Source organism: Camelus bactrianus, chromosome 11 (assembly GCF_048773025.1).
Source record: "Camelus bactrianus isolate YW-2024 breed Bactrian camel chromosome 11, ASM4877302v1, whole genome shotgun sequence".
NCBI lineage: Eukaryota > Metazoa > Chordata > Mammalia > Artiodactyla > Camelidae > Camelus > Camelus bactrianus.
Genome location: NC_133549.1, coordinates 14,371,099 through 14,389,766, shown reverse-complemented (window position 1 = coordinate 14,389,766; position 18,668 = coordinate 14,371,099). Strand labels below are relative to the sequence as shown.

At 42.6% G+C, this 18,668-nt stretch overlaps 1 protein-coding gene across 8 annotated transcripts in view; it reads right to left on the bottom strand.

Annotated features, from left to right (window-relative positions):
• Positions 1-18,668, bottom strand: part of RYR2 (ryanodine receptor 2) — a 543,025-nt gene that overhangs the window by 97,910 nt on the left and 426,447 nt on the right. For 7 of the 8 annotated variants that reach the window (XM_074373272.1, XM_074373273.1, XM_074373274.1 and 4 more), the window contains 5 exons: positions 15,512-15,561; positions 6,967-7,027; positions 5,552-5,790; positions 4,023-4,104; positions 14-144 (listed from right to left, as the gene is read on the bottom strand). In XM_074373272.1, coding sequence (XP_074229373.1) covers positions 14-144; positions 4,023-4,104; positions 5,552-5,790; positions 6,967-7,027; positions 15,512-15,561 — 563 coding nt within the window. The remainder of the gene's footprint in view (positions 1-13; positions 145-4,022; positions 4,105-5,551; positions 5,791-6,966; positions 7,028-15,511; positions 15,562-18,668) is intronic. The other variant, XM_074373278.1, reaches the window with a different exon arrangement.

Below are 18,668 nucleotides of genomic sequence, written 5' to 3'. Positions count from 1 at the left end.
GCTTCTGCGTTACCTGCTCTCTCTCGTGAAGACTTCGTATTGTAGATTGAGTAAACGTTGTGTTTGTCCAGATGAGTTTCCAAAAAGGCTACAGGAAACGCACCAGCAAAGGCAGCCAGGCATTCTCCTAATGCAGAACGTTGCCTGTAAGTGGAAAACGCTTGTATTTTTTAAGTCTTCTAAGTGAATAACTGAAGCAGTTACGTGAAAATTGACTAGTTCCACCTAAAAGGGCAATAACAGTGCTCCTGATAAAACTAACCTTTAAACCCAATTTCTATACTGCAAAACATCATACACTTTCAATGGCAAGTTCTCTACCACCAAAAAAAGCTAAATTATCTGTCAGCTAAAAAGAAACTAAAAACATTACATACTAAAATAACAAATAAAAACCTGTAAACTCCCCCACAAGCTTGGATATTTCACGTGCCGTCTTCTTTCTTTTTTAATATGATGATCTAAGGAAGAATTCTTGCCATGTGAACAAATGGATTTTGATAAAAAATTTAAAAATAAAGTACTAACACTAACAAGCAAACATTAGCATTTCTGAAATGTTACCTTGTATAAGTAACTTCAGGGCAGCTATGAAATACTAAGATATGACAAATGCTATAAACTATTGATAACACTCAAAATTGATTTATCATTTTCAAGGGAAGGAAGGTGCTTAGGGAATCAGACTGTGATCAATTTACTCAATTTACTCCCCTGCTCCTGATATAAATCCTCTCTCTCCCTTAGTTATCTACTTAATCCAAGGCTTTATGAGCACATTAAGTGTTTATTACATATAGAATAATAGGAGAGTGATTTCAGCAGTTTAAGAACTCCTTAAATGACTGTACACATTTTATTTGAAAGTCAATAAAATGGCTCTAATTAAGAAAAGATTACATAACTCTCTAGGTAGTTTTAAATTTCTCACTAGAAAAACACACTTAAACAATGTCTGACTATCTAATATTTTAATTAAAAGCTAGTAAATACCTGTCCAGCTAGGAGAAAATGGCCCTTCACAGAACGCCAATGAGTAAAATAAAGTTCTATTCAAACATCTAATAAACATCTAATAAAATCTCATTACTAAAAATAATCTAGTAAATTACAAAGACCAGGCTTAGATTCAGACAGACCCAAGTCCTGATCTTCATCCTAACACTGGTGTTACTCATTATAGGAAAGTTGCTTACTCTTTTCAAGTTTTTCTTTCCTTAACTAAAAATATGGAGACAGAATTGCAAAGTTTTTGGTACACAGTATAGGTTCAATAAATGTTTTAAAATAATGAGAAATAACTCAAGAACTTAGTAGCCTAAAATGTTTCATGTATGATCCCAAAGAAGCTAATCTATTTCCTGACATTCAAATGGACTAGTCCTTTTACTTCATTAATAATTCATGTGAATTATTTAACAATTTACTTTAAAATACAAATTCAATTATGAATTCTCAGATTAACTTGGATCATTTGTGCTCGTATTCTGGAAATACTAATTTTTCTTTTAGATGACTTGTATTAAAATAACTTTTTTTAGTATAGTGTCATATTTTCCAAATCTTTTTACTCATCTTCAAATTTTTATTTTTATATTCTCTCTCACTTTATAATTGCAAAGTTAATTATATACATACATACATATATATATGTATGTATATACACACACACACACACACACACACATACACTTAGAAACTAACAGAATGATCCGAATCTTATCAAGAAAAATACCCCAGCAAGGCAGTAACAACAATAAACGGCAACTGCTGAGGTGGGAAAGAATCTGACTACCAGATACTCAGAAATGTTATAAAACACCAACAATTCAGGCTCCATGGTACTGTTCCAATTACTTAAAAATCAAGTAATAGAACAGAACAGAAATTCTAGACATATAACCTAGCAAATATATGTAGCATATGGTGAAGAGTTTATTTGAAATCAGTGAATAAAAGAAATATTTAATAAATTGTGACATCAGACATGGTGGGTGATTTAAAAAGTGAATTTGAATTCTACATAATCCCAGAGAGAAACGTGAAATTCAGACGCATGTCTAGTCTACGCCTGGCTTATCTTCGAGCCTTTTTCTGCTGAGCAGAGAAAGCTGAGTCTAAAGGACACGCTCCTGGCCGCCCCTCGTCACTCTCTGCATTGGGTTCTTACTCTCACAGGGACTCGCCTCTATTGTGTTCATCAGTTTGCCTGCTTGTTTTGTTTCTCCCACTTGACACAAGCTCTGTGAGAGCAGGGATCTACCTGTTCACTGTTATATGACGCTTAATAAATATTTACTGAATGAACAAAAGGATTAAAAAGTAAATCTAAACAACTGAAAGCATGGAAAACCTGGGAGAACAAATATTTGAATTTCTAGTTATTAATTAAGGGTGCAGTATAAACTTTTTAAAAAATTATGAAACTAAGGGGAAGAAACATATATGAAATAACTGGTAGATCTGATTACATAAAAACCCAAAATTCTCATGTCATAAACCACAATCTGCACATAATGTTTTACATATAAACACTATAAAGGAACAAAAATGCTAAAAGTCATAAAAACAGGAGAGATAAGCAAGGTTAATAGTTGACAAATATAATGGTTATTACTAATCAGTACAACAGCACTAATAGAAAAGTGGGCAAAAGATAGGAAAAAGCAGTTTATAAAATAAATACAAATGGCAAAGTAAGACACAAAAATCGCTAGTAACCGGTAATTAGGGAAATGCATTTGAAAATAAAAGTGGGATCTCATTTTTCACTATTAAATTTATAAATAGTAAAAAAGAATAATAATCAGAAATGAGAAACGTGAGGAAATGAGAATTCTCTTGTAAAACTCTGAAGTGCAAACTGAATCAATTTCGTATCAAAATCCTTTAATATATGCATACTCTTTAACCTAGGTTTCCAAATTCTCATAAAGGAAACAAAATAAAAATACACAGAAAACTATGAACATACATCTAGCATCCTTCATGTAAGTGAAAAAGAGAAAAGAGCCTATATGTGAAAAATAAAGGCACATTTCAATAAATCATAATACGTCCTTCAGATAAAATATTTTATAGTCATGAAAATCATAAGAAAACAGAGTTTAACCTAAAACACAGGTAAAACTTCAAAAATATTCAGAGTGAACCCAATTACCTTTTCCCATTAATCTGCTTTCCTATCCTTTTGCAACTGTCACTCTTAATTATTGCTTCTTTAGAAGTTTTAATATTTGGTAGACCACATGATTACCCTTTTATTACTCTTATTTCTCTCAAAATTTTATTGGCTAGTCTCATGCATTTATTCTTTTAAAGGAACTTTTGAATTATTTTTTCAAGTTCAATAAAAAGCAAATTTCTACTTGAAATTGTATTATAATTGAGATTAACCTGGGGGAGAATTTACACCTACGGAATGTTCTTCTCTCAGAACAACCTCCGACTCGCTTAGTTCACTGACCAGCCTCCCACCAGCGTGTCTTGTTATTTGTCCTAGCGTTTGAAAGCCCTCTTTCCCTTCTCCCTTCCACAGAAATCTTTGACTGAAGCTGCCAGTGATCTCCGTTGCCCAGGTCAAGGGGGGGCACTTTGCCCGACCTGACCTGTCCACACCGCCTCATCCTGCTAATCCTTCCCTCTGGACCTTGAGGACAGGACAGAAATTAAATGGGTCTTAACAGCTGCCTATATTCATGTTTATTTCGTATTTCTGATATATAACCAGAAACTGCACTAGCAGATTCCTTCATAAAATTCATTAACACTCTAAGGCTAAACTTTATGTTAATTATGGTCTTTACCATTATTGATTTACACCTTTTTTCATAATGCACTTGTTTTTATCATATCAGTTTAAATTTAACTTAAAGACTAATTACTCCCAAGGAACTCAATGTGTCAATCTGGTTGTTTTAGTTTATGACTAAGTAAAAAGTTATAAAGTGAAGACTCTTGAAATAAATAATCATAACACTTGAAATAACTATTAATATGAAGTCAAACTTTTAAAATCTTACCTTTCCACATAAATACTCTTGCTAGTTCCCAAAGCATACAAGCTAGTCAGAATTCTATAGCATGACACCTGCACATCTTCCACTAAGGAAAAAGAGAATCTCACTTAAAAAAAAAAATAAGCTTGTTATCAGTACATTGTCCTGAGAAAGTTTAGGCTAAAGACAAAATTCCAGATTAAAGGCACAATAACATTTTAATATTTGAAAAAAGCAATACAAGAACAAACATGCATAAAATAAAATTTTAAAACTTTTTCTCAAACAAAACTCTTTTCTTTCAGGAGCTGAAAGCATTCTAAAGAACTGTGCTCTGAGTATCAGACAGAATATTATCAGGAATGATTTATCATTTTTCTTCAGGTACAAGAATAAAGGATTTCTTCAAGAATAAAACTAAGACCAAAAACAGTTTTGACTCCTGCTCCAAAGGTACATAAAGACTGCCTTTTACTTTAAGTCTCTAATGAACAACAACGGTAATGCTGGAGAATGGGGTATGTCAATGATTTCTGAAACGACCTGAAATTCCAGGCGTAAGTGAAGTTTTTTAAAGCTGGAAAATCAAATAAACCTTATAGATGATCTTTGGTCCAATAAAATATGTTCAACAGGCAAAGGAACCTAAGAACTTTGGATTTCTAATTCAGCTGGGCCACCCCTCCCTGGAGGACACAGCATGATGTGAGTGGGGGAACCTCCCTCGTCCCCCACATTTGTCCCTACGTCCACGTGGGGCTGCGAGCAATGCTCCCACGGCTGAACCAAGGAGCGTCAGCACCAATGTCAGTGTTCTGCCGCTCGGGGTCGGGCCCCTCACTGAGTAACGCAGTGGTGCTCACACAGAGTGGCACTTGGCCCGGGAGACCTACAACACTGAGCGTGTGCGGGCCAGACGCACATGACTGCCCGGCACGGGCTCGTGTCCTCTCCTGCGTTCATACCAGCAGTAGCGCAGGAGACCAGGTCCTGCCGGTTTTCCCAGCTACCCTGGGCATCCTGCCAACATTCTTAATAGCTACAGAATCCCAGCCCCAAACAGCTGATTGAGACCCCCATGAAAACAGACAGAACCCTGCAAACACAGGATGTCCGAGCCATCCCAGGAGATCAGTTACTGAGACACAGATTTTGTCTCGAGTGTCTCTTCATACTTATCAGTGGGGTTGCTTGTGGAAACAATCTGCATCGACTCAGAAATGACCTGAAATCACTTAACGCTGCAGGTCGTATGGTGACACTGCATTAGAAAATGTCCATGGAAAGAGCCACCACAGAAATAGTAAAATCTGGAACTCGTATTTCAACAATGTGGAGGTGGCTGTCCATAACCACTACCTCCTGGTCCCTTCTGAGCCCACGTGACTCAGTAACTCAAATGCCTGTAACTCAAATGTCACCCTATGAAGTTCTGCAAAAACAAATAAAAAGCACATGAAGGTAAAAGCAGTGCCTGAGCAACCTAGATGCGCTGTTACAATTTCCGACTCTACTATTTAGATAATGAAACTCTGAGTAAAAGGTTTACATACATATCAGATCTTCTCCGAACTGATGCTGGCCAATATGCTCAAATAAGGACGACAGCATTGGCAGCAGCGCCACCGTGGTATAATTGATAATCTGAGTAACGCCTTTGGGCTGGTTTCGGGTGTGGGTGAACTGGCCCTGCTTGAGGTTCTCCATCGTCTTCTCCAGATCCTCGGCGGCGCTGTCCAGGAAAGCCCGCAGCGCGCTCTTGACAGTCTCCAGGCCAGTCTTCATCACGGTCCTAGGACGCAAATACCGAAGGGAGGACGCGGGCCTTGGCGGGGGGCAAGCAACATACAAACGAACCCGGCTTCTACACGACGTTTATTCGTCCACGACCGTATTCAGTCAACCAGATTTTTAAAACCCACTTTCTAATAAATTTTTCCTGTGTACTTGAGCTTACAGCAACATAACTGCAAACGCGTACCCTTTCCTAAACGCCTTCCCAGTCCATGTAATTAGGACCTCGGAGCAAAAGGCAGACCTGATGCTTTATGTGTTCCACCCGTGGTCTTAAATTCTGAGACTATTTTACAACTAACGAAACACAGCTCCTGAGCCAGTTTAGCTAATCCCAAATCCAACAAAACCAGAATGCTTTCTGAGGTAACGGGTGGGAAAGAAACATTTAGTGTCGGCTAAACCAAGTCACCAAATGACAGATGTTTTTCAATGTAAGGGCAGCAATCAAGTCTTTTCTATACAAGCCTCTGGAGACTGAGCCTGTGCAGAGGTGATGCGCTAAAGCCGCTACTTCTGGCAGAAAATGGAGGAGTGTAATAGCATCCCCTTTCTTCATTTATCATATAAAACACCTCAAATGAAATTTTAAACACAAAAATCAACCATCGAGAGCACCATGGAATATTCTCTGTAGAAGACTTTCAGGAACCTTTACTTATAGTAACTGAGTTACATGTGTGGCTTAAAGGCTGAAACAACTTTGCTAACCAAATGGGGTTCGCGTGTGGCTTTCCGGCCATGCTGGCGGCAGAGCAGGAAGCGCCCAGACCTGGAAACTGGTCTACCTCCACATCTACTGTGGGACCTCACACTGCTCTTTTCTCATCTGGAAACTCAGAACACAACCCTCGTGTCTCCTGTAAAGCTAAACGTTGTTCCCGACGCGGAGCACGACCACGCCTGGACGCGGACCTCTAGAGGTGGAGCTCCTCGTTTTTATTCCACACAGTATTGTCCCAATTCAACCCTCAATTACAGAACTTACTTGAAATTTAAATAACAATTTACAAATGACCATAAAAATAATAAAATGTTATTGTACTACTAATTTACAAAAAACTTTTTGTCTACACCAACATCTTTAATTCCAAAGAATAAAATCAAAGCACTCTTAATATTCCTATACATCATTATTACACTCACTGATTTAAATAAAAATACAGTCATTTACCTTGCATCCAAAGTCTGACCCAAAATATGAAGACAGTTGACAATTGATGTTGCATCATTTCCTAAAGAGGAAACGAAACGCTGTATAAATTGTCTTGAGAATTTCTCAACGTTTTTTTCTATTAATATTTGTGTTCCAAAAATTAGCCAATAACACAACTCAATAATGATAACTCAATTTAAAAGTTTTTTGATAATCAGGTTTGAAATCATGCAGTTTCTCTGCTTAAAAGTGGTTATGCGAATGTAAGTAGGAAAGCAGTAAAGCACGTCTCATCGAACAGCTGACACGCCCAACAAGCACTCGCAGCGCTGCACCAGGCTTGGGGGTTCCGGCTGGGCTCTTCAGGTGTGTCCCCCTCCCCGCTACCAGCTCTCCCTCTACCAGCTCGTCTGAGTTTTAAGTCATACTGCACGACAACTTGTCAGGTCAGTGACAGCCTTCACGAAACGAGGTGGGCTGTAAATCTAGTAAATGTGATTCCACTGATTACCCCAAGCAGGTCTGCTTCCTTATTGCATCAACTGCACTGGGATGAATTAATCTGCCTGAATTCAACTGCACTGAAATGAGCTAATCTGCCTGAATGTCGTTGCTCTTTGGTGGAAAAGAAGCACCAAACTGTTGTGTAAAAAGCATCAGAGGCTGAAGAAGCTAAATGTTACCTTTTTGAGGTATTTGAAACGGGGGTGACTCTTCTTAAAAATAAAACGAAGTTCAGTCATTTCGATTGGCACAGTTTATCATGAAGTACAGAAATGGGATTATATAACGAACACACATATTTTACTTTGCGATAAGGATACAGAAAATAAAACAAAACATGACTCTGAGGAAACAGAGTGACTGGACCACTCACAATGGTCTGACACCCTGACTGTCTCATCCCATACGTCCTGTGCGTTTCAGACACAGCCACTGCCTGAGTCCTTAGCTTAACAACCAGGATTTGCACGTCAGTTTTTAAAACACTTGAGCATGTTGTGTTCTTTACACACAAAAGTACCCTAAAGTGAATGAATTAAGTACACAGGGAAACGAATGACTGCCGTAGAACGTGGGCACACCAGTTCAGTGATGCGATGCAGGAAAGAAGAACATGAAGGCATTCCTTGTCGAGACTCTGAGTTCTCTCAGCACATGTCCCTTAATCTTGCGCTTTAAATTTCAGAACCTCTGGTAACAATGAAGAGGAAGCCAGGTGAAATTTATGTCCCTGTCTACTGGCTGGTGGGAGTGCAAGGGCTTCTCCTGTAGCCTTTAGGAGTATTACTCATATGCTCATTCACTCAATACACACGTGTTAAACACCAGGCACTCTTAAGCTCCCAGAGTTCTCAGGGTACTTGCATTTTAATAGGGGATACAGACAATGAGCTATTAAGCAAAACAGAAATCAATATGTCACATAACATCAGGTCAAAGTAAAAATATACACAGCAAGGGAGAGGGATGAGAGCAACTGGACAGAACAGTAGGGTGAGTGGTCACGAGGCCCCCCCCCCAAGAAGGTGACATCTGGGCAGAGACCCGAGGAAGCGTACGCGCAAACCGCGTGTACATCTGGGAGAAGGGCCCAGGCGGTGGAAACAGCACGCGCAAAGGCTCTGGGGCAGAAAATGCACCTGCCGTTCCAGGCAAGGACGGCTAGATGGCTGACGTGGGTAGGTTCGGGGGAAAGGAGGAGGGTGTGAGGTGGAGAGGATGGGAACCAGCTTCTAGAGCCTTGCAGCCAGAGCAAGTGCTTTGGATTTTTTTTCTTTCTTTCTTTCTTTTTTTTTTTTTTTTGAGTGCAGCAGGAGGACATTCTTAGGTTTTGAACAGGATGTGCACTTACTTATATTTTAAAAGGAGTAATTCCAATGTGCCCAATTCTGGAAGGGCGAGAGTGGAAGCTAGTGCAGGAGTCTAGAACGAATGGATGGATTGTGGTGAATTTGGGTTAGGATGTTAGCAGTGAAGAAATTAAGAATATATGTTAAGTTTTTGCTTATGGGTTGCAAGTTGGTGGGAGGGAGAGGAGACTAGGATAACTCTGTGACCGCTTGGATGAGGAGCCGTGGGTGAGCAGGTAGGGGAATGTTGGTAGATTTAATGATGTGGAGAGAGCCCAGGGGGGGTCCAGAACGTGGAAGGAGGGGAGGCTGGGTCTTGTGCTTTCAACAGGCTAAGTGTGGTGGGCCTATTAATTCAGGCAGGGACGTGGCATAGACAACTGAGAAAAATCTAGAGTGCAGAGAAGAGATCTGAGTTAGAGCTACAAATGTGGGCTTTGTAAGCATACGGATAATTTAAAAATCACGGACCTGAATGAAATTAGCTAGCATGAGCATAAACACAGAGGCAGAAAGGTCCCAGAGTCTCCACTGTGTGGAGGTAGAACAGTTGAGGAGGATGCAGCACAGACAATGAAAGAGGAAAGGCCCAGGAGGAACAGGGGACACAGGAGTGCAAACGAGTCTCATGAAACCGAGTTCAGCACCTAATCAGAGAGACTGGCTCCACACTCCTCCAAAAACTCACAGTGCCACTGTCCCTTCATATGGATGACCGGCGCTTGTACTTTGTACTGGGCCTACGCAGGCCTCTTCCCAAAGGAGGCGGGTGGTTTAAACTTCCATTTGTAGGAGCTCGTGAGGTGCAGCCCGGCACCCCGGAGAGTGCCTGGTACAAGCAGGCGCTCAGGGAAGTGTGCGTGGCTGACGGCGGGAGGTGAGTGAGACCAAGAGGAAGGGGCATCGGTGGCCAGACACGTTCTGTGGGTCAGATGAAAACGTGTCCGGTGCGTGTGAGACTTCTGTGAAGGCTCACGGCACACACCCATGAGCTCATTCATCTGCACACCTCGGCACACCCCAGGTCAGGTACAGGACAGCTCCAAATGGAGGCACCTCACTGTAAAAATGGTGCGAAAGGACCCTAAGGGGTGCGGAGAAAGTATTAACTGAATCCTCAGCATTCTCATGTGTAGGCCAAGCAAAAGCACCAGTGTTCTTGGCACGTGTAAAAGCCTGAACTGATGGCTAGTCTTGAAGAGACACAGCACGCAGTGAGGGAAAACCAGCATAGGACTATGAACACAGCCCTTCTCGAGGCCAGCCACAGCACACAACCGAAACACCAGTCCCCTGTCAGCGAGAGCAGGAAGGCCTGTCAGAGGGCAGAGAGATGGTAAAATTTTACAGTGATGACTGTATTTCCATGTTCTTTACTATATGTAACTTCTTAACTGCTCTGAGTAGCATAAAAACCAAAAGTTTGATACTTTCAACTTGGTTTTTTCAAGATTCAAGCTACTTCCTCTAAATGCTTAAGGAGTGCCTATTTAAGACCTGTGTGTTTGCATCAGTGTGTGTGTGCAAACATAAAAGGTACAGGATGAAAATCAGGTACAGCTCACACCTGAATCTAACAACACACAGCAAGCACTGGGTTTTTAAAACCATCGTTACCAACTCTCATACAATAGCACAACTCTCTAAATAACAACAACAAATCATACTCACCTTGGAGAAAAATAAGCATTTTAGCAAGACCTACTGCTTCATTTAAACACATGCTAACACTTGTCTCGTCCAACGTTCTGCAGCGAACACTGGAGCGGTCCGCACGAACGGTGTGGACCTGCTGAGCTCCGGGGACACTGAGGTCACCAAAAGGAACACGGACACTACATTCCTTGTGCTGCCAAAAGCTTGCTGTATTCCCCACGTTCCTACAAGTCTGTCACCAAATGTGGACATTCTCCAGTAAGTCTGGGGAGTCTCTGGACAATTAACCATCTTGCTAATTAACATTAACAACTCACCAGAAAACAGGAAGGTAGAAAAGGCCTTTAAATGATGGCTAGTTTGTGCCAGCCTCCTCCAATAGTTCCTTAAACTGAAAGCATCACTGTTGGTAGAGTTTACGGATCTTTCTGTTTGAAGAGTCATTAATTATGTGTCACTTCCTTTTCAATGGAAGTGCCCTAAGTGTCTTCATGGACTGCTTAAGGAATTTTAAAAAAGTGATTCTCAAAATTGTAAGACAAGTGGATACTACATTTTTCTTGAATGTAAGAAAATCCCAAATTGACAGCTTATCTCACTGTAGGAAACATCTGCTGACTTATCTATCTTTTCTTAAAGGTAGGACCTGGTTGGTTGATTCATTCAGTCATCAGATATTTACAGAACAGCACTGTGTGTGCGCCAGACTTCCTGCTAGGTGCTGAGGATAACAAAATAATCTGCCCAAGAGCTGAGAGTTGTGTGCCAGAGAGAGACGTTACCAGGTGACCTGACCAGAGAGGTGAAGGACAGGTACGCAGAGCTATGAGGACGTATCACAGTAGTAGGAAAGAGTGTCCCCAGGGAGGTCAGGGATGGACTTCCCAAGACAGCAGCATCCAGGCTGAAATCTGAAGGATGAGTAGTGAGCTCCATGCTGGGCGTGCAGGACGGGGGTGGGGGGCGGGTCTGGGATCCCGTTCCATGCAGCCATTGCAGCACGTGCAAAGACAAGAAGGAACAGGACACACTCAAGAAGCAGAGAGGCCATTTAAGCTGAGGTGTAATGAGGAAACGGGAGCATGCTGGGAAATGAGGATGCGTGGTACGTAGTGGGAGGCGATGGGACACCAGCGGGCCAGGTGAAGGGTCCTCACGTTTGCTCTACAGAAGGGGGAGGTCACTGGACACACAGGAGCCACGCGGTGATGGGGTGGGGGGATGGCCCTGGAGCACAGCCGAGAGGGGAGAAGGGTTAGTGCGTTCGTTCTCGGAGGAGGGCAGGTGGGAGACACCCGGGCATCAGCCTGCGGTGGTGGCGGTGAAGAGGGAGAGAAAGCTTCGTTTTTTCATCCTCACAGCCTAAGAGGATGCCTCACACACAGCAAACACAGATGTTTATTGACTGAGGGCCTAACCTGAATGTCATTACGGCAGGAGATTCATTCACACATGTGAAAATACAGCCCTGAAGAGGTCTTGACACACATGCACCTGTGCTATTCCTGCTGGAGCTCTGGTTACCAGATTCTCCTTCCTCTAAAAGTGACAAAGTCTTAAGTAAGCTGTAATAGTAGGACTTAAGTATTCTCTGATTGCCTTAAAATTAGAATTTCCATCTAGCAAAGGCAGGGGAAGTGGTGGAATTAAAAGCAGTATTTTGTCGCTCACAATGTGTCCCTGAAAAAGGTATGTCCTTCTCCTTCGTCAACCTGCCTGGGTCATCCAGTCCTAACTGACCTGCCAAAATACAGGCATGCACCGACTTGCGATCACCAGCAAACATTTCAGAATTCAGTGGGACGTTTACATATAACACAGACGCTATCTTCCTTACTATTTTTTCCCATAAAATGTTTTAATAGAGACACCAGAACTACTGTTCTCTAAGGAATGTGGCTCCTTCCTCATTTAAAAAAACCCACCTTTTTCCAATATAAAATGAAGCGATTTAAACAAACACCTTAAAAGGAATTCATGACGCATAAAAACATAATTAATCTCTTTAGTTCTTAGTGTGCTTCAATGTATAGAAAATAAAGTAGATAAAAGATAAATACAAATATAGAAGTCCACGTTTTGGGAATCCTTGCTTTACAGATTGGAAAAAATCTTGGAACTCGAGATGAGGTTTGGACATTCAACTGCAATCTGACAGCCACCTTGGAATAAACATTCCATTGCTGGTCGTCAGCTCACCACAATTACTGCCCCCAGGACAAGAATTCTGCCCGCCCCCCCCCCCCCCCCCCCCGTTGACTTCACTGCTCCTCCTGTCTGCGACCCCACCCTCCTGACATGCGGAAGGTCAGTGGGTCTCTTCCCGTATCTGTTACTTTCGCTCACCAACACGAAGCCCAAGTATTTCTTTGTTAACCTCAACCTTCACTTCTGTCTTAATTTATTCTTAGGTTAGGTCATGAGCAATTTTTTGAACTAAGTACAGGAAAAACATGTAATCATCAGTTAACTGTCTGCCAGAATATAGAAAAAAAATATAACGTAAAAGTAGGACGAAAGAGAAAATGAGAGATTAATATGCCTGTCTACAAAAGACCGCGGTATGCATGCTGTCAGGCCCCGCTAGGAACACCCAGCGGCAGCACTGGACCCTCAGAAGGGACGTGCTTGAACGGTACCACTCCTGCTTCCGTCTGGGAATGCTACATCATGAAGGCTTCACTGTGGTCGTGCTTTAAACAGCCAAGCCCCCTAGTGCAGTCGGTATGTCATCTGACTTATCTAAATAACAGCTTGCAAACAAGACCAGGAATACCTCAGATTTGAAAGCTGTGCGGTTACAGCTTACATAGCACTTCAGCATTCATCACCTCCCATGAGACTCGACACATTCAACAGATCTCTAAAGTTAGTAGTTACTTTAACCTATTTTAAAATTTTTTAAAAGGTTCAGAGAAGTTAAGTCCTTGTCCAAGTCATTCAGCTGGTTTAGTTACAGATCTAGGACTTACAAGTGGGCTTTTTCTGATCCAGGGCATCATGTGAACGTCTAAAGCCCAGTTATAACCGTAACATGTGAAGTTTACATGTTTAAGACTTAAATATGCTAATGCTCTGATGAATCTGTATTACAGTATGTTCGATTAATAAAGAATTCTTAAAGTTTTACAGGCAAATGCCAAAGCAAATTTGAAACAATAATAAGACACCAGAATAGAAAGAATGCATTAAAATACGCTTTTGAGACAAAGACACATAGTAGCTCTCCAATAAATTCCTGTTAAAAACAAAAATAATAGTATTTAAAGGCAAAGGGATTTAATATGCAGTGCCTAAGTGAAATATCAGAGTCACAGAGAGATGGAAAGAATGTTAAAACCCAGTTCTCCTCTGACCGGTATGACAAGTTATACTATGCATTTATCTTCAATTACTGAACCCTTAATATCGTCGGAGGGGAAAAAAGGAGATTAAACCCCAGGCAGGATGAATACAGGGTGATGGAAGTCTACGTTAGTAGCAGTAGGTCAGTGTGCACACAGTTCCTCTGCAGAGGGTCATACACTGCAAATGGCACAAGGCAGGCTCCTGGGATGCTGAAAATGTTCTGTCTTGACCTGAGAAAATGGGCACATGCATGTAAAAATTCATCAAGCCATGTCATCCAGCTGTCCTTAAGATCTGTGTACTTTGCTCAATATACAGAATATTTCAAAATTAAAAAAATGAAATTATAGTTAGATACATAACATAGGGAACTGAGAAGTTACAGTATGTAAGCTAGAGACACACAACAGAGTATTATTCTGGGGTCTCCAACAGAGCCAGATACAAGCAGACAGCACTCTCTGAAGACAAACAACGAATTTTTGAACCCACTGTCCTTATGAGAAGGTTAAAAAGTACATGAAAGTTCTGTCCAAACAGTTTTCATAGAAATTTTCCTATTTTGAAGAGAAGTCGAACAAGAACCAGTCAACTGGAAATCATCCTGAAGATAATTTCCACATGAAGTTAGGAAAACTGAAACAGTAATGCAAAAATTCAGGCAATTTATGGGAAACATACCTTAATATGTAATCATATATTAGAAACCAAATACAGCATTAAATAATCATACCCAGAAACTATCATTTCTCAAAAAAATGTAATGTTGTAAAGAACTTAAAAGCTACTTGCACACGTACACGTACGTGCACATACGCACACTGTGCACATCAACCTGTTCCTCAGTTTGTCCCTTGTGGCTTTCACAGAAGCAACTTAATCCTTAGTTTTTCCTGTGAGTGGATTAGAATTTACAGCATCTCTATCAATACACTGAATGTTTTCTTACTGAAGTCACCCCAACACTGTCTCAGAACCTACAGAGCACTGCGCTAAAATGTGCCTTGGCAGTTTATTAACGCTGATGCAGGAATGTGTAAAACAGAAATTCTGCCAATTGCTCTAAAGTCTTAATGCCCCAGAGCAAGGAGGGTCTGTGGAGAGTGCGTGACCGCCCCGGATGGCCGTTTGAAAGCAGGTGTTTGGGAACATGGACTTGAGCTACACAAATTCTCAGAAATGAACAAAAGCTGGCTTCGGGGTGAACGGTGCTGGAAAAGCCGCTTTTGCCCAACCCAGGCCTCCCTGTCTACCCTGAGGCTCCAGTGTCTGGTGCATAGGCGACATCAGGTCTGCAGTCAGGAGCACTAAAAAGAAGTGAGTGCAGTTAGAACCTGTTGATGTGTGACAGCTCATCATTCAGTCTCTCAGAAACAGCCACTCCAAACTCCAGGGCCCCGTTCTGCTCCTCCCCTCGGAAATAAAATATGGCGGAAGATGCCACGTTCATTCATTTGCTCTTTAATGACATAACCTTTTGATTTTCAAGTGTGCTTTGGATTAGTGTATAAAGTTACAGTCTTCAATTTCACCACAGATAATGCTACTTGCAGACAACCCTGAGGACCTTATCCTGGCCCATAACGACCATGCATGCAGCCGTGCAAACGTGCATCCATGCAACATCGCAGCACACAACACGGTGCAAAAATGGCAAAGAAAACCAAGTGATGGCCATGCTAGTATTTGTTCAAGGGGCTCCTTACCAAACAGTGAAATCCTATGCCTGACAAGAACTCCAAGTTTGCAGAATAGGCTGAAGACAAAAGAAAAACAAAAGAGAAAAGGGAAAAGGGGAAGGGAAGGTAGAAAAGACAGGGAGAAATTAAATTAAAACAAAATAAAACAAAAAAAAAAAAAAAGAAGAAAGAAAAAAGAAAAATAAACAGCTGATACATGAGCCGGAAAAAGCAACATGATGTCACGCAGAAAGAATCAATTCTCTGAGCAGAAGGTGGAGTAAAGGTATTAAAGAAAGTCTCTGAGTGCATATCTTTAACAAACATGGTTAAAAAAGCACATATTATAAGTAAAGAAACCAAAAAAAATCAAAAGCAAAGCTAATTAATATAAAAGCAACCTATATGAACCCCACAAGAATATAACTACTAGAAAACCATAAGAAAAAATTCAGTTTTATCTGCCCCAAAGCACCACTGAAGTTCTAGAATTCCCTTTTTGTTGTTGTTATGGGCAGCACTTTACAACAGAAGTGTAGTGCTTTGGGCATAAAGTGTTACTTTTAAGGTTTCATATGTCTTATCATTTGAACTGACCTTGACCACACTGTTTCACATATACCAGAGCATGCAGTGAATCTGAACACCACGAACTAGAGACAGAATTTAAACAACTGATAGTGATGACTCAGAGAAACCCTTACAGGTGGGGTATGAAAGGGCTTCTCGCGCTAATGCAGGAGCTGACGACCAGCGAGTTCCTGGGTCTTGGCGCCCTTCCTGGCGGTCACCAGCGGGCTACTTCCAGTATGGTGCCCAGTACGGTGCCCAGCGTCCCGCATCAGCAGGAGGGCACCGGCGGGCACTGCTGCTCATGGCAGGACCCAGAGCCTGGGCGCCACCTGCTGCTGTCCTGTCCTGTCCGTCCCCAGGCCTGTCTGGCAGGTTCCTTGTCGGGCCCTATTTTCAGGAACACATGCCCCTCACTTCCTGCTCCAGTCCCTTCTACACGCCCCTGCCGGTCCAGCTTAGGACATGTTTCTTCTGAGAAGCCTTTTCTAACTCCTGGTGCTCCTTCAGCGCTCCCAACCCAAGCTGAGAAAAGCCCCTCCCAGCCAGGCCCATGACAGGCAACCTCCCACGTCACCACTGACACCAGGCCCACAGCTACCCACACTCTTCCTAACACTTGGAGTGCACAGGACTCCAGTCAGAGCTCCCCCAAGTGCTAAATAACCCTGACAACCCACTTGTGTAGCAGCGCCCACGCTCAGCTCGGTTTTCCCACCGTGACGACAGCCACGTCCCGATGGCCCCACCCTCCCCTGCAAAGCTCACCGAGTCCCAGCAGTGGGCAGGTGTACACTCAGGACCGGGGACACGGGCTGGGCCGTGGGAAAAAACTGACGGCAACTGCTCGCAGTAGCACAGGAGCAAGGAGACAGTGACATCTGTGATGCTGACCGCTCTTACAGTGAGCTCTGGCCATTACCTCTCACTTCAGTAACAGTGGGAGATAATCTATGGATGAAAATCAGTCATATAGGGCACTGCATGGCTTCTCCAAGAAAACATTCATCAGCAAGTGCTTAAGTGAATTCCAGGTCTTGGGAAATCTCTTATCACTGCTATTTTTTTTTAAAAAAAAAACAATAATCTATTCGAGTAGATGTTAGACATCAGATTAGACATTAGCCTCCGAGCTGCATATTTATCTTTCTGCTATCATTTAAACACTCAAAGACAATGAAACAAGCCAGGTTCTCCAGGGGCCCTCATCCACCGAGCTGCACGCACGTTAACTCAGCAAGGCCCTGTCTCCATCCACAGGGAGTCAGCCCATCTTGGAGCTGTGCCCTCTGGAGTCCTGGGCTCCTGTCTGTTTGAAGCAGCATCTTTTACTTCTGACTAATTGGCACCCTTCACCATCCAGGGTGCAACATTCTGAGATGATGCTGAATTTGTAATACTGGGATTATGTTTTAACCCAGTTAATCTAGACCTAGGATGTTCTGTGATGATAGAAAACGGAACTGCTCTGTGTCCCATTTTGTTGGATCACATTTATGTCTGAGAATCTGTCAGAGGAAATGACTTCTTACAACACCTAGCTGTTCCTAATTAGCAGCAGACGTGCCACCAGAGAGAAATGCAGACACACAGAAAGCTAGGTCCTCTCAGAAGAAACTGTGTCTCCCTCCTGCGCCATCTCCTTTCAGCTGCAGTTTCTGTACAGACTAGAAGGTTTGGTTATTATCAGCCTTGGTGCACAGTTTCTCTAAAAGTATCTTCCAGAACCCCATCATCCCTTCCTCTCTCCCTTCATGACTAACATGAAGAATTCATAACACATCTTCAGTTTCCTCAGCGCCTCCTTGCCTTGTGGGCTTGCCTTCCACCTCACTGCTCTGCTGAAACGCTCTCCCAAGTCCTCAAGACCCTCTGGACCCCACAGCTAATCACTGCTTTGCCAGCCTCCGTCCTGGAGAGCTCTCTACCACACTTGGCATCACTAACTACTTAAATCTGTGAAGCCGAAGCCCTGGATTCTGTTTCACAGTAATCTTTCCCCTTCCTCTCCAATTAACGTTCTCTAAATTCTTCAAAGATCCACTTCTGAAAGCCCTCCAAAAGTAGTAAGATTCTCCGAGTTTTGGTTCCCAGAAAGCTTTTTGCTTCCCTCGGCTTCTCCGTTGGCTCCATCTGCTTTCAGAGCTCTGAGCCTTAGACGGGCACAGGTCATCCCCAAATGTGCCATTTCTTGCCCTGATCTCTCCACCAACACCAAACACCTGCTTCCCACTGCCTGCTGGAGCTCTCCAGCTGAACGACCTGTCAGTTCTTACACTCCCATAAATACCTCTCGAGCCAAATGTAACCTCTTCTTCTCAAAGCGAGTCCTTTCGAAGTTTCCTGGCTTTGCCAGTGACACCAGCACTGTTTCAGCCACTCAGCACTGAAGCGTCAGCACGGGCTTGGCTGCCTCCTTCCTGTCTGGACAGGGCTCACCGCCCAGTTGAGCTGACTCCCCCGCGCTTCTCGCGCCCAGCCCCTCCGCGCGGGCACCTGCACTGCGCTCCCAGCACTTGTCCGCTCCCCCCACACTCATCGCAGTGCGGCATATGGTCAGTCTACACAGATGTGTCCCCTCAGCTGTCCGTCCAAGTCCACCAAAGTCAGGAAC